Source organism: Cajanus cajan, chromosome 11 (genome assembly GCF_000230855.2).
Source record: "Cajanus cajan strain Asha chromosome 11, NIPB_CcT2T_4, whole genome shotgun sequence".
NCBI lineage: Eukaryota > Viridiplantae > Streptophyta > Magnoliopsida > Fabales > Fabaceae > Cajanus > Cajanus cajan.
The window spans coordinates 44,078,532-44,104,826 of record NC_138527.1 but is presented as its reverse complement, the minus strand read 5'-3'; the positions used below and the strand labels follow the sequence as shown (position 1 = coordinate 44,104,826).

The window sequence follows — 26,295 nt, the reverse complement described above, 5'->3', positions numbered from 1 at the left end:
TTTTTCTTTTTTTAATCTTTCTTTCTCTTTCATATTTTAGTTATTTTTTCATAGAAATAAATACATCTACACGAAGCACCAATAGTCATTGGTATAATTAGGTTAGTATTTATGTTCTCTAACTATGAAATGATATTTGATTTCTGACTTTAGTATAAAACTATGATCAGAGGTATGACTTTATGGCTAAATGAATCAACTTGATGAGAATAAATTATACTTATAAAATTTTGGTTATACCCAAAAAGAAGAAAAAAAATACACCTTAATAAAGGTTCTTACGAATGCCTTCCTGAATCAAATTAGTCATATAATGTCTATGTATATAATTCTAATTATGATTGGGTGTTGACTATAACACCATTATCTTTCTTAATTAATTAATTCATTAATTATATATATATATATATATATATATATATATATATATATATATATAATAAAAGAATGTTATTTTATGTTGTTTGGTTGTTGTTATTTTATATATATATATATATATTTGGTTTAAGGAAGGCTAAAATATATAATGCAAATTCTGATAAATGAACTTCATAAGTTCATAACTCTAAAATTTTATAGATAAACTAGAGAGGTAGGCTATAGAGTAATAGAGATTCCATTCTTTTTTTGAATTTGTGATAGCACTATAGATCCTTCCATTAGTTGAGTAGTGGTGTTGGATTGAAGATTGAAGGCTAGAGAAGGTTGAGAATTCAAAGTTGAGGTTGTCATACGATGAACTCTTGGGAAGCTTTGTTCTTCATTATTCTTTCTTCCCTTTCTTGTTTCTGAGCAATCAAAGACACGAGAATGCATGAAGTTCATGATATGTAGTTTTGGGGTTTTCGAATGATGAAAATGAGTTGATGATTTTGAGTTTGATAGTAGTTACATGTGATCTTTTTGAGGTGTTTTGAATTGTATAAGGTATGGATAAGAATAATCATGGGTTGAATATGTTATATTTGATATGGGTAGCTAGATTTTGTTAAGAGAAGATGATTTCCATGAAAGAACACCGCATTCTTGCTCAGCTAGAAGTGTATGGTCACTTAGCATTCATACACAAATGAAAAACATCAACCTAGTCTTCATATTTTTGCTTAGCAGTGAGTTTTGGTCACTCAGTGGTGAATTTTGGCCACTCAATAAGGAATTCTAAAGAACCCAACTCGTTCAGCTATAAATTAGTCGTTCATCGATGAGTTCCATAAAGTTTAGCTTGCTTAGTGAGAAAATGTTCGTTGATCAATGTTAGATGGACGAATTAGGCTTTATAGTCTTCATGAAAGTTGTATTCTTGAATGTTAGCTTTCCAATGGCTTTAGAATCACCTAAAAAGGAGGACTATAACTCAAGTTATGACATTTTTAGTGAGTAAATGTCAAGTTATAGGCATTAGTCAAAAACTGTTGCGATTTTTGTGATTTTCATCATAATAGATGTTTTGATTAAAATTGGAGATCAAGATAAGAGTTGTAGATAATCTTCTTAACTTTTATATGAGATAAACATAAGCTTGATAGGATTGGCAGAACTCCATATTTATTGTGTTATGTGGAAGTTGTCGTTGTATGCTAATTGAGAATTAAATATCGTAAAATAATGATATATATTAATCCCCTTATAACATATGGTAATATATGATGTATTATAAATAGAGGTATCAAAATGAGTCAAATTCGGTGGGTTAAATTGACTCACCACAGATCTGATTCGAGTCAGGTTAGAATTTTTTTTCTTCAATTTTGGCTAAATTCTAGCCCAACGACTTACTTAACCCGTGAGCCAAACAAATCCGAGTCTAAGCAAATCGGATTGACCCGTTTAACCCACTATTAAAATAAAATAAAATGTATATATTTATGTTTTATGTAATTTTTATTTGAAAATTTAATTGATATTTTCTTATATATTTATATTTAAATCAATGATAGACTTCATTTCTGGATTAAAAAATTATAACTCTATTTTATTTATTAAAAATAGAAACATATGATTAATTTTTTTTATTTTAAAAAATATGGTGAGCCAACCCACCAATCTGTAATGGGTCAAGTCAGGTTGAAATTTTTCTAGCTCACAGAAAGTGAGTCAGGTTGAGTTAGTCCGTTTAAAGCACCAATCCATGGTGAGCCAACTCATATGAGCTGTGTTAGCTCACTTTGACACCTTTATGTATAAAGATGTACACATTGCTTATGTAACGACCCGCCATGGTCTCTACACTTAGTGGAATCGCACTACTACTAGTGAACTAAGAAAAATATTAAATTGGATAACTCATACATACATGTATAGATAAGAATAAAAATAACCAAATTCTTTAAATACAAAATAAAATGCCATATATGTACAGTCATCCCAAAAATAATATTTCCTAGTGCCGGTCAAACAGACAAAAATCGCTACCCAAAATGGTAACCCTAACACGAGGATCAAACTCCCCGTCTCGCAGCGGTCACCTCGACTCCAAGCTAGCCCTGACCTGCTCCCATACCAAGTATGATCATCGCAGTTCCACCACATGGAAACAGAAGGGTAAGCTAGAATTCACAAATGAATCATAATAATCTATACTACACAATCGTATTCATAGAGTCACCATACACTCTATCCAATACTACTCATGCATAAAATACAATCCACCAATCATGAAGTCAAACACCACACTTCATCATATTAATAATCATGCAATAAATGCATCTCATGACAGATATCAATGCATATCAATCATATAATGCGTCGTCACGCATACACCTAGGAGATCTCCATAACAATAGAGCTGTATAAGTGACATTCCATCTTACCGAAACCACCCCAACCGTTTTCACGCCCAAAGCGCCCGCTCGGTCACAGCTAAACAGGATATAATCCTCCCTCAAGTTTACTCGGATGATGTCACTTACACACTTGGAAGTCCAGATCCACCGTCAGGTATAGCACAGCTGGGTACGGGCTTACCACGACCTTGGCATGCATTAACCAAGTCAATTGTGGAGTTCACCCACCGACTATCCGCAAGGATGCACGCACCTTCCCGAGTACTTGGTTAAGGGAATAACCCTCGACCTCATACCCCGCTCCAACACTAGCTAAAGACTTAGAGGAGACTCACCCAACCCAGTGGCCTATCTGAGCACCACTCTCCCAAATCTAGTGGCCTCCCAGAGCACCACTCTCATATATCAGTGGCCTATCCAAGCACCACTCTCAAGAGACTCTATGTGAGCTCTTCCAGTTCGAAAATATTTTTCCTCTCCTCAAGTCCTAGGCTAGACTCATGCCATAGGCATCACATGCAATCATGCATCATACATCATAATGGTCTGCCCACCATCATGATCAACAATCATACACATGTCATAAGACATCACATGCAATAATGCATCATACATCATAATGGTCTGCCCACCATCATGATCAACAATCATACACATGTCATAAGACATCACATGCAATAATGCATCATACATCATAATGGTCTGCCCACCATTATGATCAACAATCATACTCATATGAACATATACGCATGTCATATCATATTCAAACATTCATACGTATCATCACAAAGCATACATATGAATCACACCTCACCATGCATCATATATCATACATACATGATCTAAAACTTCAACTTTAAACATGCATAAGCATCAATTCATTCATAAACTTATTCACGCTTAGCGTAGCCTGAGCTCGCCCAGCCTAATCCCAGCCTGAGAGTCCCAAGACTCATCCACGCCTAGCGCATTCAACCTGCGCCCGGCCTAAATTCCAATAACAGAGTTCACAAACTCTCATCCACACCAACAAATCCAGCCACATGCAAACACAAAATACAATGCATAGGCTCCATACAACTTAAATAAACCTAGAATCAACATGCACCCATCTGATGCATCAAATTCACCAGAAACCCCATTTTTTCCAAGACTTTGAACAATTAGCGAATTCTCCGATCCAGCCATGGATCCTCAACTTTCATGCATCAATTGAGTTTCTAAACTCACATGCAACTTAAATAACAAACATTCTAGCTTCCCTTACCTGAAGATTGGCTCAGATAGCCAAAGACTGAACAAAAGTAGAATTTTCCCTCGAGGCTCAACTCGGAACTTCAGTCCTCCCAAAACAAGCTTTCTAATCTGAATTTCAAGAAAAGTCAGAAGGAGTTAGTGATCTAGAGGAGAAAAGGAGTCAAACAGAGAAATTTGGGAGAGAAAGGAGCTCACTGACCCAGAGACCTTCTCTCTAAAACTTCTCTCTAAAAACTCCAAAACTCCTGAAGGCCCCTAACCCCCTATTTATAGACTTTCGGATTGGCCCAGAACGGCCCGTACCGCCCGTTCCGAACTCCCAAATCACGCACAAAATTAACGCCCAGAATGGCCGGTTCTGAAATCAGAACGGCCCATTCCGGGACTCATCCGAAACGGCCCGTTCTCCCTCCGGAACGGCCCGTTCTCCCTCCAGAACGGTTCGTTCTCCCTCCAGAACGGTCCGTTCTCCCTCCAGAACGGTCCATTCTCCTTCCCAGAACGGCCCGTTCTCAACTACAATATGTAGTTCAATTCAGTAGCTTGGAATGGCCCGTTCCAGTTTGGGAACGGCCCGTTCTGGGCTACTGAATCATCCTCTTTTTTTTTTTTTTTTTTAACAATGTTACAGCTTAAGTTGCCTACTGCTGTAAGTTGCCTATTGTTGTAAGTTGCCTACTGTTGCAAGTTGCTTATTGTTGTAAGTTACCTATTGTTTAAGTTGCTTATTGATGTAAGTTGCTTAAGTTGTATGATGTTCTAACTTGTTGAAGTTGGAAGTTGTGGAATAATGAATGTAGAAATGTTGAAGCAATAATGTTAAGAATGCTTAAGACATTATGTTGAGTTGTATTCATTAACTTAGGAATATAAGAGAGTCTATATTAAAAGTGAATATCCCATTATGAGAATATTGTTGTGGTGCTCTATGAGCCCCGTTATTGAAAATCCTTTTTGAAAAGTTGACCCTTGAAGCGAATTGTTGAGTTTTTTAAGACCTTAGTTAATACAGTATAGGGGTAAGGTTGAGCTACATTGATTATAAAGTGACCAACTACTGCTCCGTATGTGAATTAGGTCGAGCCATACGTGTACAAAGAAGCCAAATTAGAGTAAGGTCGAAGGTCAAGGGCCAAAATCCCTAACTCAACAGGCTAATCACATAAGAGACTTAGTTATGCATGTTAACATCATAGTAGATCTACACCTAAGTTGTTCTACCCTGACAAGAATACTAGACTTTCCTTGATTAAGTGGTAAAATCTGAGAAATCATGTTGTTGTGAATTTTTATCCAAATTGGTTATTGATCTAGTTAGATTGAAAAGATGTGTTGTTGTTAATTCAGTAGAGTCAAGCCACTTAGACTGCTCACCTGTGTTGTAAGAGATCTTTTAGTTGAATGTTTGATGATGTATATAGTTATTGTGTTGTGCATGTAATGTGTTGATATATTAATTTGTGTTATTCACATGCTATGTTGACATGTTGATGAGCTGCATGACTGCGTTGTAAGTTGAACATGTTGAGAATGTTACCTATATGGAGAAGTTGATGTTGTTGAGTTGTTGTATGTTGCATAAGTTGTGAATTTATAACTCAATGTTGTTTATGCTATAAGTGGTATTTGTTGTTAAAAGTTGTAACTAATTTGAGTTGAAATTGAAGTTATAAGTTATTGATATTGAATATGTGATTATGTTTAGTTGAAACCTATCATGTTGTTCCAAGTTGATTATGTTATTTTCTTTCACAAGCATACTTTTACTTTTTTCATATTGTTGGATTACAATGATCATACTTGATATGAGAGCAAGGAAGGATAAGGTTGGAGAGTTATGCTTAGTGGACTGTCATGCTAGAGATAACCTAATTTTAGTGATGTTATTTTGTATAGTATTATGTTGTATAGAGTTGCTTGATTGACGATATGATTTCATGCTTTTAGTATTTTGTACAATGATGTAGGTGGTATATATGTATAAGATTTTTATGTAATTCCATAAGGAACTTTATGCTTTCTAATCTTATAAGCAGTTGTTGTTTTAAGTTTTTTGCACCTTATATATATATATATATATATATATATATATATATATATATATATATATATATATATTGTATGAATGATTAGGTACTGTTACATGAAAATCTTAGGATAGTTGATTTCAATTTTGTATTTCTGTTACATAATAATTGTGTTATACTAAATATAATAATCTGTCGGATCATTACACTTATGTGCTTTAATAATGATAAGAGTGTGCTTCGATGGGTGCGTGTTATTAAGAGTTTAGTGAGAGAAAAAAATTTAATTTCTTACAAATCTTATATTAGAAAAATTGGTTATGTTTCATATTTATTTTCAAAAAAGTAAACTCCAAGAAATATTGTTTACTATTGTATTCCACTTTCTAACAACTTACTTAATCAAAGGATATGTCTAGATTTTTTTTAAAGCTTTTTCCTTAATAGTACATGGAGTAAAAAGTAAAATTAATAAAATTTGTTTATATTAATTTTTTAATAATATAACTTCCAAGAATTTTACACGATTATGATAAGTGTGTAAGATGTTTAAAAATTAAATAGAAATGAATAAAAGTATAATTGAAAAGATAATAAACAATATTACTTAAACTATTAAAAAAGACACCTAAATAAAAACAAAATATTCTTCTAGAATTGAATAAATTAAAATATAAAATAATATTATTTGCTGGTCAATGCATTCTAGAATTTCTCTTAAATCAACTAATAAATGTGGACTAAAGCAACATGTATATGCATGTCAGCAATCATTTTCATTTCGATCGTAATTCTTGTTGCACTCTAAATTTTATCAAACCCCAAGTCCTGCATAGAGCTAAAGAATGTGAAATGAACATTTTTCTTCCGGCTTTGCCTTCTAGAAGACGAAAAAGGGATAAAACTAAAAGCGACAACGCGTAATGGGAATTGAAAATTCTCTGGTTTGTGCTCATCATTCCAACTCTGACCTTCAAATCTCCCCTTTAGATAATACACACAATTAAAACCGACCAATCACTTATCAGCACCACGCTGACGTGGACTGGACTTGGTCAGCATTACTAACAAAATAAGAGTCTCAGTCTTGGCTCAAAAGTCACTTTCTCAGTCAAACTTGGACTTAAAATCTCCAAATAATAGCTACCATTAAATAGAAACCCGTAGTTTACTTCATTTTAAATATCAAACCTTGTTCTATCTATTTTATGTTAATAGCTTATTCTACTCCACCAATATTCACATGCATTCTTTCGTTTTCAACTCAGTTGCCTAATATATGAAGCCAGTTGTTTTAGCTTAAAGTGCCATTCCTCATTGGCACAAAGTAGGTATTAATCACACTCTAGAGAAGATAATAGAAAATGGAAAGTGAGAAGAGTTGGGAGCAGGACGCACTGATCAATGAGCTAATTGAGGGGATGGAGGTAGCAAGAAAGTTGAAGGAAGATTTGAGTTTACCCTCTTCTGTTGACTCTAGGAACTCATTGTTGCAGAAGATACTATCTTCTTATGACAAGGCTTTAGTTATTCTAAAATGTAATGCATCAATTTCCAACTCACAAACCATTCATCAACCATCACCACACCCCCCACTATTATCCGTCCAAACAAGTCCTCTGGGGGAGGAAGCTGAAGGGCTTAAACACAATTCAAAGAAAAGGTGCGTTTTACTAAGAGACTTGAATAGCACAAGTAAACATATTGAGAAACTAACCAACTTTTTATGTGAAATTTGGTTTCAGAAAGATGACGCCCAAATGGACGGAACAGGTTAGAGTGACGATTGAGAATGGCGTTGAAGGACCCCTCCACGATGGTTACAGCTGGAGAAAATATGGACAGAAAGACATCCTTAGTGCAAAATATCCCAGGTACGAGGACTTTAGCTTTATTTGTCATACCATAAGAAAAATTAAAATTAGTGACAAAATACTTTATATGTAACTTTGTAACCTCATTATTAATTTACAAGGGATTGTTACGTTTACAGAAGCTATTATAGATGCACGTTCCGCAAAACTAAGGGATGCTGCGCCACGAAGCAAGTGCAGAGATCAGAAGAAGACCCCAATGCCTTTGACATAACATACCGAGGAAGCCACACCTGTTGTAAGGGAAACGACGCCGTTGTGACGCCAAAATCAGAAGACACAAAAGAGAAACCGCATAATAACGTTGAGTCTCACCATGCAAAGCCGTCACAAGACAGTTTAACTGTGAAAACGGAAAACATAACGGCACACCCATTGACTTCGTTTGGATGCATGACACAGGATAACCACCACACTTTATTTTCTTCTATGGTTCTAGAGAATGATCCTTTCTTGAGAAGCCTCTCCCAAACATCCTTGTTATCTACAAACACTGCTGAATCGAATTATTTTGTGCCTCCGTCTTTCCTCGTACATGAATTCGATGGCGTCTGTAACAAGCCATGCCCAGATTCTGATGTTGCCGGAATCGTTTCAGCAGATACATCAGCCACCAATTCTCCAATTTTCGATTTTAATTTCTCACTCCATTCAGTGGGAATTGATGATTCATATTTCCCCTTCAATGCCTGCGGGCTTTTATCCCAATTTCCTAAGTGCACTTGAGAGTGAATTTTATGCTATATGTTAAAAGTAGTATGGTTAGCATTTGAAGAAATGGACCGAAGGAGGATGTAATACATACGCTACAGACATCACTAATAAGTTCCGGTGTAGTTTGTTAATTTCAAAATAACCACGTTTGTTTTTGGACAATATTAGTATTATTTAAGGGTTAAGAAAGTAGTGGATTCACAGAATCAGGAAGAAGCAAAGGTAAGAGTTGCATCTTTCAAATGTCAAAACATTTTCATCTCGCTTACGCCATATTTTTTTTATGGTCAAGCTTTCTCATAATTGAACCAGAAGAATTACTTCATTTTTGGGCCCAAAATATGTACACAGTGACCCTTCATAGGCAACAGACCAGAACTGTTGTTGAAATACTGGGAGGCGAGGACTGCCGTCTATGTAGCTCATAACACTCTAAGACTCTTCTCAATACTATTATTGATTATAAATTGTTAAAATTTACAAAATCATAAGTGAGACGCCTCAAGTAAACAACGAGCCCCACAAAAGTTTATAATTTTCAATAAATTTTAATAAGCAATAGAATGAGAGTTCATGAGTGTCAATAGTTCTTTCTCTAAACAGAAATCAATAGCTCCTTTTGATAAAGTGGAGCGTGTTTTTTCAATATAGCATTGAGGAAAATCTTATCGTTAACATGCTACACGGAAGCGAATGTCTAATTTGTACAAACGGCAGCATACTTCGTCGTGGGCAAGGAAAAGCCATCTGGCATTACGGCTTTCATGTAACACCAGAATATTGTCCACCTAAATTACAACAGAATACATGTCATCCGATTCAATAGTTAAAACTTAGGGGGCTAAAACAAAAGGAGAGAGAGAACCCATGCCATTGCCAGCTTACAATTTGCAACAAATTGAATGAGGTTTAAATATCGGTTATCATTAAAAAACAGACTGAGATCGTTCAACCTTCTCTCCAGAGCCCATAAGAGATTTGTTTTCCACATAAAACAGCTGGGATAACTGGTGACGAGTGGCTAAGAAGTGGGTTCAAATGCAGCTTGCTGATGCCAAACGCCATTGAGATTAGACTGCCATAATCGGACCATTCCATCATGACCTGTGGTTGCCAACGTCATTCCACTCATATCCCACTCCATTTGCCACACCTAAACAAAATTTAAAGGAGAACATCTAGTAAGAAACACCTTGACATACAATCAATCAAAGGCTAAGTTCGAACATTCATATGGTCTCTGAAAGACAAATTAAAAAATGGAGGTGAATATACAAAAATAAAGGCAAATCTATATTCATATACCATGCCCTCATGACCTGACAGTAGTGCAACTCTCTCTATTGGGAGCCTTCCATCGTGATCAGGGTTCAATCCAAGATGCCATATAGCAATTCCCTTCTGAGTTGCAACCGCAATGATCTCGTACGGTCTACACGAAAATATACCAGTTAGTAATATATGCATTTAACAGAACAGGTTCTCTCACATTTGTTTGACAACATAAAGACAATTATGGTAGAAACAACGACATCCTAAGCCATACATGAAATCATGGCTATCACACCAATCCAACCTTTTGATGCCAACCATTCATTGTTTGGAAATCCAGAACAATAAATGTGCTTGACATTTTTCTAAAATTTTACAAATATTTACCTGCCAATATTCGGTGCCCATGCAACAGCATAAACCAGATCACCTTTGTCCTCGGGCATGGCCAGTTCTGCCACTGGAAGCCATCTTTGATGAGCCCGGTCAAATTCCCATACCTGTGGGAAAAAATATCAAATGTCAAAGATGCAGAATCCCCCTCCCCAAATCCAACAGAAGAAAGAAGTGGACAAATTTTCTACTGTTGAAATAATCTTCCCCATTGTCACAGTCAGAGCATGTATCATTTGCAAGGTTATACATAGTTCAGAGAGATGGAGAGACAATTCTAGAATGCAATAATCATAACATGGTAATGAAGCTGAAATCAATAAAATAACAGGGCAAATTTGTAGACTAGACTTACCTTAGAAGAATTAAGCTCTGGTGTATTTGAATTAAAACCTATAAGGAAGCAGGATTCCTGGCTTCCACCTTTTTGTGGATTCCAAGATATGGACGCAGAAAGGCATGAAGCTTTTCCAAATTCAGACACTGACTCAATAACATTTTGAAATTCAGCCTAAAATGAGAGAACAAAAATAAAAGAACAATAAGTTGATATTCTTGCATTAAGAATGTTTAGTATCACATTTTATGACTCAGAGAATGTATAATTTGACCGATAGGTAAACAAGTTAGTTTCACCTGAAGCTGCCAGTTTCTCAGTTCCAAGGGATCCAAGAGCTCAAAAACTCTTACATTACCGTCCGAATATGCAGCAACCTTTAATGTTCATGAAAAATTAATTAATTAATTAATAAGAAAAGAGTAAATAATTAGTGCATTATCTATAAGCATGCTTACAGGATTTCACATGAAAGAACGCATACAAAATATAGTAAGGGAAAAACTGATAAAAAAATGTGAAATTGCAACCAATAAACTAATAACTATGATAGCGGATAACTGTTGGAAATTTAGATTTAAAAAACGGTTCCAAAACAAATATTAGTTAAATTTTTCTATTTAGATAACCAACCATTTTCAAACTAGTCGAAGAGATTCCAAATTGAACATCAAGGACTTTGCCCGAACTGTTTCCAAAGCTTTTGCAAATCTTCCACTGAAGAGACTGGGAATCTACACAAAGAGACATAACATTAATTTTCAGACTATCAGCATTAATTGAATAAAACTCCTTAAAGAATAACTCAATGAATGAAAAGCTCTGAGCTGTTAATGGAATCGTACAAAAACCAAAACAATCGATTTAAAAAGAAGTACAGAAAATGTAAAACAACCCGCAAAACAAAAAGCATAGCATCCCATCAACAATTGTATCACCAAACCAAGGTTTCTTTTCCCAACACTTTAATAGCTAGCGTGCAACTGTGCTCGAAAACTAAAGCAAAAAAGTGTTTATCATAAGAACCTTTTTCAATTTAAGCAAAAAAAATCCAATCAATGATACCTTCTGCAATTGCAACCTCCTCCCACAATGACACAATTCCATCGGCAGATATACACGCAACTGCATCGCCATACTCTGGTGGAACCCAAACAATCTTCACGATGTTTCCTTCAACAACCTTCACAGTTCGAGGGGAAAATAAATACATACAGCGTAGAAATCGTCGAGAGAATGATAACAAATGAACAATAATTCTTCCACAAGTACTATTTGAATTTCTACATAATATAAGCCAAACTAAACATATTTATCTATTCATGCTGATCAATTAACCTAGTCCGAATTAAATGGTTTAATAAAAGCAAAAGGAAATTCGGAAATGTAACATTAACGGTGCAATGTTGGAAGACGAACCCTAGACTTGAAAGTAGTGCGGAGGGAGGAAGAAGAAGGTGGGTGGCGGGAATCGAAGATTGAAAGCGTGCCATCGGCGGAACCCGCAGCGAGTCTGGAGCCAGAGTAGTTCCAAGATGTGCAGGTTGTGCCATCTTCAAGACTCAACAACTCCTTCGCCATATCCCCACTGCTGAAACTCCCCAAACCTAAAAACCTATCTCTGAGGTTTATGGGTGTGGTAATATTCCAACGAAATTTTTTATTTTAAATTATTATGTGAAAATTATAAATATTTAAATTATTATAAAATGTTAATAATTATAAATAAATTTAAGTTTTGAATTTGATAAAAAAAAAATTTGATACTCTTAAAACAGTTAATATTTTGGAAACTACTTTTTAGCAAAGTTGAAAAATATTTCTATCGATATCAATATAAAAAAAATTATTAATTTATTTAGTTTTCACTCACACATCGAATATTTTTGACAATTTATATATTTAATCATTTCGTTTTAAATTTTTATGTTTTCTATGGTTATTTCTTTTTTAATAAACAGTTTTGTTTTTAAATCTTTAAAATAAATAAATAAATATTTTAATTTTAATAAAATGGAAAAATAATATATTATTCTATGTATAGAGATCATAACTAGTATATATAAAATAAAATAATATTCATTAAACACTTTTTAATTGTTATTATTAAATAATATTTTTTATTTAATAAGAAGACTGATCTCTATAACAATTAAAATATTTTTAGCTGTAACTTTATGTTCATGCAAAAATTACATATCAATCTTTAATTAAAGATCAAAAGTTTCTTCAAAATTCAAAAAATGACCGCAACACTTTCTTTAATATTTTTTTTTATTATATTTTACAAATTTTGATAAATCAAATATATATTCATGATTTAATAGTGTAATCCATTAAAGTGCGTAATTTCAATAAATTTCGATCTAAACAGTTTGTACAATCCTAAATGATTAGAATATAAAATTGTAAAATGTTTTTTTGCAAGAAAAGTGAAGGTTAACTAGTTAGAGTTCCATTTCTTTTATATTTCAATGTCATTTTTAATGCCCTCAAACGTCATTGTATATTTCTCTTTTCTAAGTTGTGTTTGGTTCAACATAATAAAAAATTATCTATGAAAAGGTTAACGTATATCATGTTATCATATTTAGGAGTATAAGTTTTGAATAAATATTTTAACAAATTATTGGTTTCTAGAAATATAAAATATTGACATTTCCTATTTTTTTTAGTTTTATCTAATATTATTAATTCTTATAATTAAGAATGAAAAATATTTTTTTACTATAACTACTTGCTCCATTCTTTCTCATTTATTCTTCTTTTTCTTTTAAAATTATTAAACACCAACTAAACATACTCATAAAATAATAATATTATTATGTATTTCATGATATAATATTATGCCAAAAAATCTCTAGATGATAAATCAAAATTTATTAATTAAAAATAATAATATTTATTATTATATCATCAACAAAATACATTATATATATATATATCATTATTTGATTGTTAATAAATAAATTAAATCTTAATAAAAATAAGTTATACTTTTATTTCTAATTTCATAAGTCTTGTAATATAATTATTGTCATTATCACATAGTGGTTGTAATGGTGATAGTAGAGATAACATTACCATTATCATTGTTATCATCATTATTATTGTGTTTGTCACGTTACATTATAACAAAGATGATGATAAATAATAATGGTGATGATAATGATAATTAATAATAATAATCTCATATATAGGATAAATATTAATGATTAAATTTTAATCTCAATCATTAATTTTTTATTTATAATATAAAGACAATTTTTAATTATCTCATTTTTTATAATAAAATATTTTTTTTTAGATGTTATCCCTCCTCTCTATATATATATTGGAAAGATCCGTTTATTTCAGGAATAAATTTATCTAAACTTACTTCGTTCAATAACTAATGCTTTATATCAAATCTCAACGATCCAATTGTCGAATTTAAAATTTTTAATGTACAAATCAAAATTACAAATTTTTAAAAAATTTAAAAATTATTTGATAAGTATATATATATATATATATATATATGAGTTAATCATCCATATACTGTCAGTGTAAAATTTTTTATACTAGCAACTAATCATATCTTTTAAAAATACTTATTTTATTATTATTTCATTAAATAAGCAACTGACATGACACTATTAAAAGATATGATTGGTTGCCAGTATAAAAAAACTTTACACTGACAGTGTATAGGTGATTAACTCTCTCTCTCTCTCTCTATATATATATATATATATATATATATATATATATATATATATATATATCTATATATATATATATATATATATATATATATATATATATACACGGAATGTTTTAATTGGTTATAAAAATATTTGTTTTTTTTTGAGAAAATATTTGGTTATAATGTTAAATAAAGAGAAAATAGTTGATGAATTAACAATGAAAAAAAAATTATATGTATGTATCGTTTAAGTTTATTTAACTGATTAACTCCATTTAATATCTAGTCTGTATGTTTAGGTTATAAATTATAAAGATGTTTTCGATTTCGTATGCTTAATTAAAAGATTATTTTTGCTAACTATATAATTAAGATGGCGAATTCTTTACTTACACAGCTTTGAGCATTTTTAGTTTAGGGTATTATAACCGTTTTATAACAATATAATTTTTATTTTAGTGTTATTTCTAATTAAAGTAGTTTAAAAGTGATTTTTTGCATACACACTCTTTCACGTTTAGTTGCATCTTCCCTTTTGGCCCAAATTATGCTTTCTGTGAGGAAAACTCACGGACATGGTGTAGTAAATAATTTTTTTGAATTTTCTTTTAGTAAATAGTTTTTTTGTTATTACATTAAAAAATATTAGAAGCCAGACCATGGCCATGTGTTGCCAATACATGCCAAGAAGGTAGTCACTCCCACTGAATTTATAACCAACCTACTCTCAATTATGACTCTGTCCTACCCATGTATTTTATGGCCTACCTTTTAATACATAAAATCAATATATACGTGCAATGTTGACTAATATTATATCTTATTGTAATTTTTCTTATAATTTTAAATATTACAAAGTCTAAACTAAAAATAAATTAATTTAATATTTTGGAAATGTAAAAAATATTTAATAATTTTTATTTAGCATATAAGAAGTTAAAATAAAATATTGTTAAAAAATTAAAAATATCCATGTAACAATTTTTTCTCTGATTCCATACTTGGTATTCAAATAAGCTCCATCAATAATGACTGTTCCAGTGCCGTGCTGAAACAATCAATACAGTCACGGTGGAATGAGACCCATCAATAACGACCCCATGCCTACACCAATAATATATATATTTATCCTCATCTTCAGCTCAACTTCACTCAATCACCATCCTTCTTTGCATTTTATTTCCATAATTTATTAATTAATTGTCTTATTCGCGATGAGGAAAAAAAACAAATACCATCAAAATAAAAATAAGACAAAACAAAACAAAATATATTTTTTTCATAAATAAACAGCTCCCAATAATATAGTTTGTTAATTAAAGCTTATGATAAGCATGCATCTCGTCTTCATATTTTATAATGAATAAATTTTTAAACCTTGAAATAGTTTTTTTTTATTATCTTCATTTTTTCAATCACATTATTTATTTTCTTCCCATCCCTTTTGATTATAATTTTTCTCTCTCTCTTTTTATCCCTAGCCTAGTAATAAAAATTGTTATAAAAGGAATTGTTGAATTCGAACTATAATTATCCTTTTATATTAAACAGTATCATATATAAATAAACAAATAGCTAGCATCATATATTCATCGAAGTTGCAGTTTCCTATACCCGATCAATAATTCAAAGTTGAAACTAAATACAAACAAAAATTGCATGGCGAACCATGAGAACTAAATATTTGAAACAGAAATCTTTCACGCGCTAATTCACATACAGCAATCGATACAATACAAATATACAAGACGAATTAGACAATAAAGCAAATAAGGTTAAGTTCATAGTTAACAAAAACAGCTTAACCACTGCCTTCAGTTCAAATTTCTGAAAAAGAAACTATTCTAAAATTCCCTATAGCTAATCAAGGTTGGTAAAACTGAAAAAAATATTTAACACTAAGATACAAGTTAGAAATGTTTTTTTTAAATAAAAAAAATAAAAATTATTTTAAAATTATTGTAAATCTTAAGCGCACGAAACACCTACTGCAGTGGGAGTGAAGCGCTCGGAAGCAGACCTTCTAACCAAGGAAGAGATCTCCGGCGAAAGCGCACCGATTTCAAATTCCGGAAGTTCGGGTATGGTGGAGAGAACCGATCCAGACTTATCATAAACCACGTACAAACGCTCTCTCGAGTATTTCTCCGCCACTTGGAAACCAACGCTGGTGGATTTATTGTTGGACTTGAAAACGGAGCGAACAAGTTTCTGAAATGACCGAGAGAAGTTGAAGGACTTCCGTGACACGACCACCGAAGGTGGCGGTTGCTTCGGCGGCGCGTGAAGTGGGTGTTCAGCTAAACGAGGCATGGAAAGGGTTCTAGCGGAGTTAGCTATGGCTGAGTCGAGTTGGCGTTTGAAGGAGTTGAGCTCGAACGAGTCGTAGAGCGTGCTCCCACAATCCCACAAGTTACTACGATATGATTTTGTCGCTAAAAGTTGGTTATGCTTTTCCTCTATCAGTGTGAGTTTCTCCATAGAGACTAGGTTGTTTGTCGTTTGAGACATGTCGAGAATCCTATGAGACTGTTCTGTCTTTTTTGTATGTGCCAAAACCAAAACTAAACTAAATAGGAGGAAGATTTAGAGAGAGTGTCGTGTAATCGCTTTCGCCTTTTCTTTTGAAATGGTTGGTGAAGGATCAAACGCGTTAGTCATGAATACGGTTACCGTCCTTATGAGCTTTTTCACGTCCACCATACATGGACCATAAAATATATAACCAAGATTAACTTTTCATGCGTTTTCTAAATGATGTTAGTTGATGCCAGATACCTCAATATTTGGTCAAATATAGCTAGAGATATTTCAGACACAGATCAGCTTTTTTTTTTTTTTTTTAACTTTATTGCGTATTCTTCATTCGAGTATGATTCATATGATAATTTAACAAAGTAATATAATAAACAAGAACAGGTGGGGAAACGGGATAGGGTAATAAAAAAAAGGCTTCTTTTTTTAAGATGGGAAATAGAAAGAAGTTATCTTCTCATGGTGAGTACAAATATAATAATAGAAATTAGACTGATACAGAAGATATGTATACAGAGTTAGAAGATGAAAAGAGAAGTAGGAAGAGAACGAACTGTATAAAATAAGATAATTATGATGCAATGGAAAGATAAGGTACGTAAAGAAAAAAAATGGTTGTACTAATATATTATTGTATGAATAAGTGATCGCGTATAATAAATTAAATATATATAGACGTACGTGTTTGTTAGTGATTCTGCATATGAGAGTTGTTTAAAATATTTTTCCATGTGAAATGCATGTTTATAATTTTTTTTTTCTATAGACGTAAGGGTATAGCTATCAAAAAGGATCATTTGGTCTTAGCAGGTTAGAGCGTGAAAAGGATGGGTCCGATTCAAATTATTTGTTTACGTGCTCCATTTTTGTTGGCGTAACATGGCTTCATGGTCATTTTTTTTTTTTTACATTTATGTAAATTTTAAGAGGAAAAAAAATAATACGGAGTCGGATAGACTTAGCTTTTTGGGCTTAAAATTCATGGACTTAACTTACTCTGTTGGATGGAGTGAGTCCAATTGGTCAAAAAATAGTTTTTGGCAGATGTTATATACATCTCACTTTGTTTTTTAATAGATACGTCTTTTTTATTTATTTTTAAAATTTCTTAAAATATCATTTTAATTTATTTTATTATATATATAATTATTAAAAAATATTTAATAACTTATTTCATTAATTTAATTTGAATTCTATTTTTTTAAAAAAATATATTATATATTAATTTGAATTAATGAAACGAATTATTAAATAATTTTTAAATTTTACAAAAATTTGTTAACATGATCTATTTATAAAAACATTTAATTTAATGATTATTGAGTATAATAACTCTATCAAAAGTTATTCTTTAAGTAAATGAATATTTTCTTTATACAATAATAGGTTCAAGACATTCTCTATATATTTTATTTTAAAAAAGTAAAATATAAATTTTTTTGAGAGAATTGGCTCAGTTTAATACGCTTATTGCAATACTTGCAATACAAAAAGAACTTACTGAGTTTAAATTTTTGTTTTTGCACATTAATGTTAGTTTTATTTAATGGAGGGTTGCGGTTATTAAAGGAAATAGTATAGAAATTACAAATAAAGGAAAGTTTTAGTTATTAAAAGGTAAATATATCTTAAGGAAAATGATAACCAAAAAATGACATCCCCTTTATATTTGTTACAGTTAAAAGGTATATATGTCTTTAGAAAAGTGGAAAAGAATGGTATTCTCTTTATCATTGTTGTGTTAAAAATTACAAATATAAATTATAGATTAATGAAAAGAGACATTTCATGCTTTTATATTTTCTTAAAATAAAAATAAATAAAGATGAGATAACTAATTGAATGGTTGTAGGTGGTTATTTAGAGAGGGTGAGAAACTATAATGTAAAGGACTAAAAAAGTCTTGATTTTCTACTTCTTTTTTTTTATTCGTAACAATTAAGGAGTAAAATGATCTAATAAAAAATGGTTATCAAGGAAAATATTTTTTTTATATATAACTAGTAAGGAAAAAAATACTTCGCATATCTTAACTTTTTTAAAATTAAAATAAAATAAAAAGGAGGTAATGAAATATGTGATTGTGGATGATTAATTCGGAAAGAACATGAGTTTTTTTTTTCCTTCTTAACATTTGAATAGATAATTGATAGAGTGAGTTGATTAAGTGGTTATGGATAATTATTATTTAGATAGAGTGAGTTGATTAAGTGGTTGTGGATAGTTACTTAAATAAAGTGAGAGTTTATAATGTAAAGGACTAAAAAAATCTTGATTTTTTTTAGTTTCATTCTTAGTAATTAAAAGGTATAATAATATAATAAAAAAAGGAGAGCAAAATAGTTATTAAGGGTTTTGTGTGTGAGGGGGGGTTTAAGATTTAGGATTTATTATAAATAGATAAAAAATTATAGCTATTTATTTATTATATAAATAGGTAGGAGAAGTAATTTATGTGTGTGATTTAGGATTTATGATTTAGGATTTAGGGTTTATTATAATTAGGATAAAAATTATAGTTATTTATTTATTATATAAATAATTAGGAGAAATGATTTGTAATTGAATGAGAATATAATATTTTAATTATATTATAAAATTAATGCGAAGAAAAGTATAATTGTGACTCAACAAAATATATTGGTACGCAGAAAAAAAAATATTAATTCATTACTTTTTACAAGGAATGATCATTCCCCCTACTAAGGATGACTATTATCATCGTTTATAAAACAAGACTTGGAACGTTACATGATTTTTGCATACTAATATCCAAAACAACAACATCAACAAAATAAGCATTCCTATGAAGTATAAACAAGAACAAATCACCACTTAACTGTATACTAAGCAATAAGCACACTCTTTCAATATTACAAGCTTTGTGACCTAAGCTTAGAATTTTTTTAGGACAAAATGTTGGGAAGTGTTTTTTTTGTTGGTCAATTTTTTTTCTCATTTATCCATTAAAACGAGCTTTACATTGACGCACATTAGGGAAGTCAAATCTTGTTGCTCTCACATAGTTTTTATATCCATTTGGTTAATCAACAACCTCATTGCCAAAGAGCTGAAATTGTTTGGCATCAAGAACCAATTTCCTTATAGAAGAGAATGCGCCCATTATTCCAACACCTGTGAATACTGCCATAATTGAGGTGTTAACCCAATAAGTGAAGGATGATTTTGGAGGCTTGTATGTCATATTGTATAGAAGCATAGGCAAAACGAAATCTAGAGGTATGAAACCAATAGCACCAACAACGGCATTGATATCTCCGAAAAATGGTAGCATAGATGCCACAAACCCACATAATATCATGTAAAGTGTTCGAAGAATTAGGCGAGGAACAAGATTTCTTTTGGAAAACATCCCCTGATTCACATCAGCTGACTTCTTCTCCATTATCTCATAAGCCACTTGAGAATAAACCTGTGATATGTTAAGACAAACAACATAGTCATTTATTATCTCTCAACTACCTCCCAAAGAAAAAAAAAATGGGCTTAATTCTACTTATAATCTTCAATAATCACCAACAATTATGAAATTTTAATTCTCCATTTTCAATTGCGTAAATTGGGTCTCATAATATTTTTACAAGTAACAATCAAAGTAGATATCATAACTTGTTATAGATAATATGATTATCTAGCGTACGTTGCTTGTGGTGCTAACATGATCATTTGAGTTTGTATGAAGTTGATGTAGAAGCACATGCACTTGATTGTTATTCGAGTAAAATTTCTAAGATCCAATTTGTGAAATTAAAAATAAAGGTTTAAAATTTTACAAATAATCATAACTAAGGAATCAAAAGTAAAATTAAAACTAAAATAAAACAAATGAAAACTATGTGAGCTTACCAAACCAATGGCAAAGAGTTGGAAAAGAACAAAGATGACTGCAAGGCCAAGGACCCAAGTTGGAGCCAAAGAAGGTCCATCATTTGGCATCAAACTCAAAAAAATGTTTGAACTAGACTTGTTTCCAAATGCCCAATATCCAGAAACTGCAATTGTGTAAAATGTCGTGCCAATTACAACATAGCACATACCAAGGCCTTTTACCATCTTCTCAGCGGCTGGAGGTGCTAAAGTAGCCTGTATCCAAAATGACATTTTCAAAGTACGATCAAGAATAATTTATCAAATAAAGGGTAGTTTAACGCTTTTGGGAAAGCAAGTGACACTGCATTTAACTCTATCTTATACGAAAGATGCCAAAAAAATGCGGTTACTTGTATCTCAGGTAATATGCCATTCCCAAATATTCCTGCAAGTATGGAGATGGAAGTGAAGGCATTGAAAGCCTTTGCAGACTTCTTATGTTCTAAGGAGTAGTCTCTGGGAGGTGCGTTCTTCAATGTACCTGTAAAATGATTGGAAGTTGATTAAATAATTAAAATATTTCAACCAAAAATAAAGGCACCCAATTGTGGAAACTACCAAATTATGTTTAGTACAATTTGGAAATATGACTATCAACTTCATAGATATTACAATTAAACAAACCTTTTCGCATTGGTGAATATATAATGAAAATATTCCTACTTTTGGTTAAACTTTATTGACTTATTGTAGCAATTTCTTATTAGTTAATTTTGGTCACAAATTGAAATTGAATGCACGAGTCTTATTGTTACCGAATGAATCAAATGAGAAGTCATTTCCCCTTCAAGGTAGTCTTAGTGAAAAATTATGCGACATTTATGATTAATGTATTTACTCGTTATTTTCGATGTATCCATAATAGCGCATAAAAAAAACTTAGTGTGGAACTAATTTGCGACTGAATGTTTGCAATAAATGTAATGAAGAGGTATAAAGAGTTGATAGTACCCGCATGAATGCAGGCACCAACCACAAGCGTTGTGTAGCCTAGACTAAGAAGCAACGAACACAAATTGATGTGTCTCAAGGAATGGAAAGTAGGAAGCTGAGAAAGAACTATCATTATCGCTGTGACCATTGCTATAAATTCGTATAATTTCAGGGATCCGTGTGGTGAAATACTAGAATATAGGATCTGTCACAATATATAAAAAAGAAGAAGTTAATCATTAATTTTAATTAAAATCTTACATATTGATATTAAGATGATTAGCTTATCACATATATCAAAATCATTTAATTATTTAATGTGTCTACATAAGAATGTAAATGTAAAATATTTTCCTACACCTCTCATACAACTAATAAGTTCATTAGTTTATAACTATTTTTTTTTTACAAAAAAGTTTATAATTAATGTTAGTCATGTATTTCGACCATATTAGCCAGAATCCAATACCGAGAGTTAATGAAGTTGTTATCTATTTTGCTCATTTTATCCTTTAATAACTACATGGTAAAAACTTAATCATATGTCAATGCTAACATGGTAAAAACATATATAATGATTGTAACATATTAACATATTAGAATTTTACAGCAACTTGATGCCCTTCTCGTAAATCTTGAGTAAGAGGGTGTATTTCTAAGCAGATAAAGGATCATCAATAAATTAAAGGTAGGTTTTCAACATAGTTCATGGGGTAACAAAAGGGTATATATGTTGAAATGGGGGTGAACATACAATATTGAATATGAATCTTATCTTTTCCACATTGACGATCCAACTCAATCACCATTGTTTCTTGCTACTAAAGCTGTTTCATGTTCGGGTTAATTAAAATCATACTATAGTTTGACATTGTGTATATCCTGCTACAAAAGGGAAACTTTCAAATCATAACTATTAATTGCCTTATCATGAGTTATAAAGAATATATTCTAATTTCTTCAATGATGTTTAGATCTGTTCAAATCATTGTATGTTTGTTTTCATTCTTTTTGCAGTTGTTCATTCATGTCAGTGAAGCTTATATGTTTTACAAGACTCATTAACATGTGTCTTGAGAGTTGACTCACAAATTAATACTTAAAAACATTAAAATATAAACTACTAGACAAAAAGTATATTTCAAAACACTTAGAACTGTTAAATTATGATGCAAATTCTAGAAAAGAAAAGAAAATTCTAGAAACATAAGATAAGATGTATAAAAAATAAAAGGAAAATTATAGAAATATAAGAAAAGATGTATAAGTCTCTAGAAAAATCTAAAAGAGTGTAGAGACTTGAAGAGTCTAAAAAATTCTAGATATTTTCACCATCATCTAGAGATGGAGCACCATGCCTAGGCAAATTAGGACTTCATTGTAACAACAACAACAATTATCACAATTACTACTATTCTCTAAATACAAATAAGTTTCTATTATTCCATCAACTATTTCATTGACAACTATCATATACTAACAAGAACAAAAAAAATAAAATTAATGCTGATTTGTTGAATGATTATAATGATTTGATAAATAATTATTTTTTTATTAATAGATATTTTCAAATTCAAAGTGCACATTAACAAGAAATTGGAAGATATTATGTAACAAGTAATAAACAAATGAGGATGAAAAAGAAATTAAAATCCAAAGCAAAACCTCAAGGCATTGGCCCCCAAGTAAGATTGCTCCTACGCCAACCCCACAGTTGATTGTTGTTTGTATTAAGATTACAAAATAGAACATCCATCCCGACCCTGCCACAAAGAAAGTTGAAACATACAGATTTAAATCAATTTAAGCTTAGATAAGATTATCTTTTATAAACATTTAACTAGTATCAATAATCATGTATAGTTGTTAGTCCTAAAAGATCTTATGAAGAGTTGGATATATAGGTAGCAGACAAAATAAGTTATTGAATTGATATCTACCAAAGTTTCCAACAATTAAGTAGACAGGGACAACCCAAAATTTGTCATGTTAGTAAAATAACTTGTACTTATAGGCATTTGAATTAGCACACTAACATCATATTAGGCTAAAAAGTAAAGTAAAGCCCTGAGGAAGTATATCAGTTGACAGTTATATATATACTCATTACACTAAGGCCATGTGTTGAAAGGGAAATCTGATGATGTTAATGACAAAATTATAAACTATAAATCTTGTATATAATTTTGGAAGAGTTTTTAGCATTGTTACTCAATGATTAGTGATTAACAACTTTGAATGTCAATTTTGACGCCCATTTAAATTGAAAACCAACAGAAAAAAATATTGAAATATAGGTGCATGTATGTTTATTTGAAGAAAAAAAATGGAGAAGAGTAATTAGTATTGACCCAATATGTCAGCAGCGAGTTCACGAAAACGTATGTGACGGCGATCGGCTTTCTCACAATGATGAAGCACCTTGGACATGAGGTAGTAAGCATAGAATGTGACCACTCCCATCAATGTTAGGCAAAAAAGACCAAGCTCCCACCCCAAGCCACTGAACGCATAAGGCAATGTCAGTATGGATGGACCCACAATCGCCGTCGTCAAATGAAAACCCGCATGCCACCATTGACCTATACATAATTACATTACATGTGTCATAAAATTTATTAGATGTACAACACCATACATATATCATCATATGCCATAAAAAATGTATAACACCATGCATATGTGTAAATGAGTTACTTTGAGATGGTGGAAGAGTTACCCTTTGATTGGAGTACAAAAGTAGCTCCGGCATCCTCCTCATCATGGCGCTTCTCCAAAGAATGTGCCATGATGAGTGGGGCGGCCGTGGACTAATGAATAACAAATTAAGTCTTAATTACAAAACAAAAACAAAAAAAATGTGTATGTATATGTAAGCCTAAACTTTCCTTACCTTTTAGGTTGTGTAATTAAGTAACTACCGCAAAAAGAGCAAATAAATAGGATGTGAACTTGGACACTAGGATGGGAGGAAATACCGAAGCGGGTGTGTAGTGTAGTTCTTTTGGAGGGGGAGAATCTTTCTTTGAGCCTTGAATTATATATAATCATGTAGTACCACTGTATCAAGGCTTGTTTTAAATTAGGAGATTGCCACTTTAATAACAGTGATGTCAATCTACCGAAACTTGCGTGAATGAAATAAGTCACCATGAGTCTAGTCAGAATGGAAGGCATACTTAGTTACCCTATTTTTAGTGGATGGTTATTTTTCATATTCCACAACCATCCCAACAAGGTAGCATTATTGTCTTCATTGCAAAGGAGATAGATGGAATAATCTATAGCCAAAGCATGTATAAATGATCAAATAACGTTGTTGATTTATACGTTTCGGGTGGTAGGCCGATTACAGTAACAATGATTTGAACCGACACTACAAACCATTATTGCTACATTCCAATGGGCCTCTATTGTAACTTGAAAACGATAAGGCCCAAAATTAAAAGGAGATTGTTATTTTTACACCCCTTATTACGAAGTTTATATACCCTTACTTTTTTATTTTAACAAATATTCTTGACAAAAACAATTTTTTTACTTTGAATATTACATAGCAAAAATGTATTTTCTTTATGTTTTAGGGATGTTACTTTACATAACAAAAACATATTTGTCACTCTATATCACGTTTCATTGTGTACTTAATTTGTGATACAAATTATATTTTTATCTAAAATTAAATTAATTGTGATATAATTGATCATTTTTAATATTGATTAGATTAATTAATTATTATAAAAATTAATTTCCTTCAGTATAGACTAATTAATTATGATACAAGTTATCATCTTTTATAATCATTAAATTAATTACAATATAATTTAATTTTTTAATATTAATCTATTTAATTACGATATAAAGTATATTTTTAATGGCAATCAAATTAATTTTAATATAGACTTATGATTTTCAATAAATTTTACTTAATAATGAAGAACTATAAGAAGTATATATAGTGTAAAAAATACTAGTATTTCTTATTATAGAATTATACAATCAAAATAAAATAATATAACAAAGATGCGCTTGGACTTTGTTTTGAATCTAAAAAATAAATAAATACTTATATATATATATAGATATTTATATAAAATTAGCGAGTATCATATATAATTGTAAGTATCATTTAAAATAGTCATTTGACCTTTTAATAAACACATGAGTAATTAAAAAAAATATTACATAATAGTAGAGACTAAAAACATAGTTCAAATTTTAGAGAAATAAAAAATAAAATAAAAAAATCAAAGAAACCAAACTCAAAAATTACTTATTTTACATAGACTAATAAATAATATATATGTGTGTCTTTGTGTGAATGAGAGAGAGAAGGGATCCACTTATTTTACTCGACTCATGTTTTACATCAATTTTTTGCAATAAATTTTTTAATAAAGAAATAAGACTAAATTACACTTTTGATATTTATTAATTATTAAATTTGGACATTATTTAATGATGTGTCACTACTTAAGTAATGTGATTTAGTGACATAATATATGGATAAAAATTAAAAATAACATACAAAAAAATTTTGTTGTATTTACTTTTATGAGTAATTAATATTCATTTTATTAATAAAAAATTT

General features: G+C 31.0%; 4 protein-coding genes across 5 annotated transcripts; 1 reads left to right on the top strand and 3 right to left on the bottom strand.

Moving 5' to 3' along the window:
- The first annotated feature begins 7,248 nt into the window (after window positions 1–7,248).
- Window positions 7,249–8,995, top strand: LOC109801162 (putative WRKY transcription factor 41). The gene is made up of 3 exons (XM_020362168.2): window positions 7,249–7,730; window positions 7,813–7,941; window positions 8,061–8,995. Exons 1-3 carry the CDS (start codon window positions 7,432–7,434, stop codon window positions 8,665–8,667), a joined length of 1,035 nt encoding a protein of 344 aa, XP_020217757.1. The 5' UTR covers window positions 7,249–7,431; the 3' UTR covers window positions 8,668–8,995.
- A 247-nt stretch (window positions 8,996–9,242) lies between these two features.
- Window positions 9,243–12,292, bottom strand: SEH1H (Transducin/WD40 repeat-like superfamily protein). Its single transcript, XM_020362169.2, has 8 exons — window positions 12,077–12,292; window positions 11,723–11,840; window positions 11,291–11,391; window positions 10,957–11,034; window positions 10,676–10,831; window positions 10,315–10,427; window positions 9,961–10,087; window positions 9,243–9,808 (listed from the first exon to the last, which is right to left on the bottom strand). Exons 1-8 carry the CDS (start codon window positions 12,236–12,238, stop codon window positions 9,677–9,679), a joined length of 987 nt encoding a protein of 328 aa, XP_020217758.1. The 5' UTR covers window positions 12,239–12,292; the 3' UTR covers window positions 9,243–9,676.
- A 3,736-nt stretch (window positions 12,293–16,028) lies between these two features.
- On the bottom strand, window positions 16,029–17,183 carry LOC109801248 (uncharacterized). The gene has a single exon (XM_020362269.3). The coding sequence runs from the start codon at window positions 16,854–16,856 to the stop codon at window positions 16,314–16,316; it is 543 nt and encodes a 180-aa protein (XP_020217858.1). The 5' UTR covers window positions 16,857–17,183; the 3' UTR covers window positions 16,029–16,313.
- A 2,436-nt stretch (window positions 17,184–19,619) lies between these two features.
- Window positions 19,620–24,581, bottom strand: LOC109801624 (putative GABA transporter 2). 2 transcript variants are annotated; one of them, XM_020362735.3, is made up of 7 exons: window positions 24,424–24,581; window positions 24,056–24,286; window positions 23,370–23,467; window positions 21,723–21,909; window positions 21,122–21,252; window positions 20,748–20,984; window positions 19,620–20,313 (listed from the first exon to the last, which is right to left on the bottom strand). In XM_020362735.3, the coding sequence occupies exons 1-7, from the start codon at window positions 24,491–24,493 to the stop codon at window positions 19,924–19,926; spliced, it is 1,344 nt and encodes a 447-aa protein (XP_020218324.1). In that variant the 5' UTR covers window positions 24,494–24,581; the 3' UTR covers window positions 19,620–19,923. The 2 variants fall into 2 exon arrangements, with proteins under 2 accessions (XP_020218324.1, XP_029127747.1); XM_029271914.2 differs by having other exon boundaries at window positions 24,402–24,563.
- Window positions 24,582–26,295: the final 1,714 nt, after the last annotated feature.

What these genes read in the sequence shown, in the direction of transcription:
- LOC109801162 (XM_020362168.2), top strand. Translation starts at nt 7,432, where the DNA reads ATGGAAAGTGAGAAGAGTTGGGAGCAGGACGCACTGATCAATGAGCTA. An exon ending in AAACACAATTCAAAGAAAAG is followed by an intron (nt 7,731 to 7,812) that starts GTGCGTTTTACT and finishes ATTTGGTTTCAG; the next exon opens with AAAGATGACGCCCAAATGGA. An exon ending in CTTAGTGCAAAATATCCCAG is followed by an intron (nt 7,942 to 8,060) that starts GTACGAGGACTT and finishes TTACGTTTACAG; the next exon opens with AAGCTATTATAGATGCACGT.
- SEH1H (XM_020362169.2), bottom strand. Translation starts at nt 12,238, where the DNA reads ATGGCGAAGGAGTTGTTGAGTCTTGAAGATGGCACAACCTGCACATCT. An exon ending in GCACTACTTTCAAGTCTAGG is followed by an intron (nt 11,841 to 12,076) that starts GTTCGTCTTCCA and finishes CGAACTGTGAAG; the next exon opens with GTTGTTGAAGGAAACATCGT. An exon ending in CAGAGCTTAATTCTTCTAAG is followed by an intron (nt 10,428 to 10,675) that starts GTAAGTCTAGTC and finishes TTTTTCCCACAG; the next exon opens with GTATGGGAATTTGACCGGGC.
- LOC109801248 (XM_020362269.3), bottom strand. Translation starts at nt 16,856, where the DNA reads ATGTCTCAAACGACAAACAACCTAGTCTCTATGGAGAAACTCACACTG.
- LOC109801624 (XM_020362735.3), bottom strand. Translation starts at nt 24,493, where the DNA reads ATGGCACATTCTTTGGAGAAGCGCCATGATGAGGAGGATGCCGGAGCT. An exon ending in TTGGGGGCCAATGCCTTGAG is followed by an intron (nt 21,910 to 23,369) that starts GTTTTGCTTTGG and finishes ATATTGTGACAG; the next exon opens with ATCCTATATTCTAGTATTTC. An exon ending in TGGTGCCTGCATTCATGCGG is followed by an intron (nt 21,253 to 21,722) that starts GTACTATCAACT and finishes ATCATTTTACAG; the next exon opens with GTACATTGAAGAACGCACCT.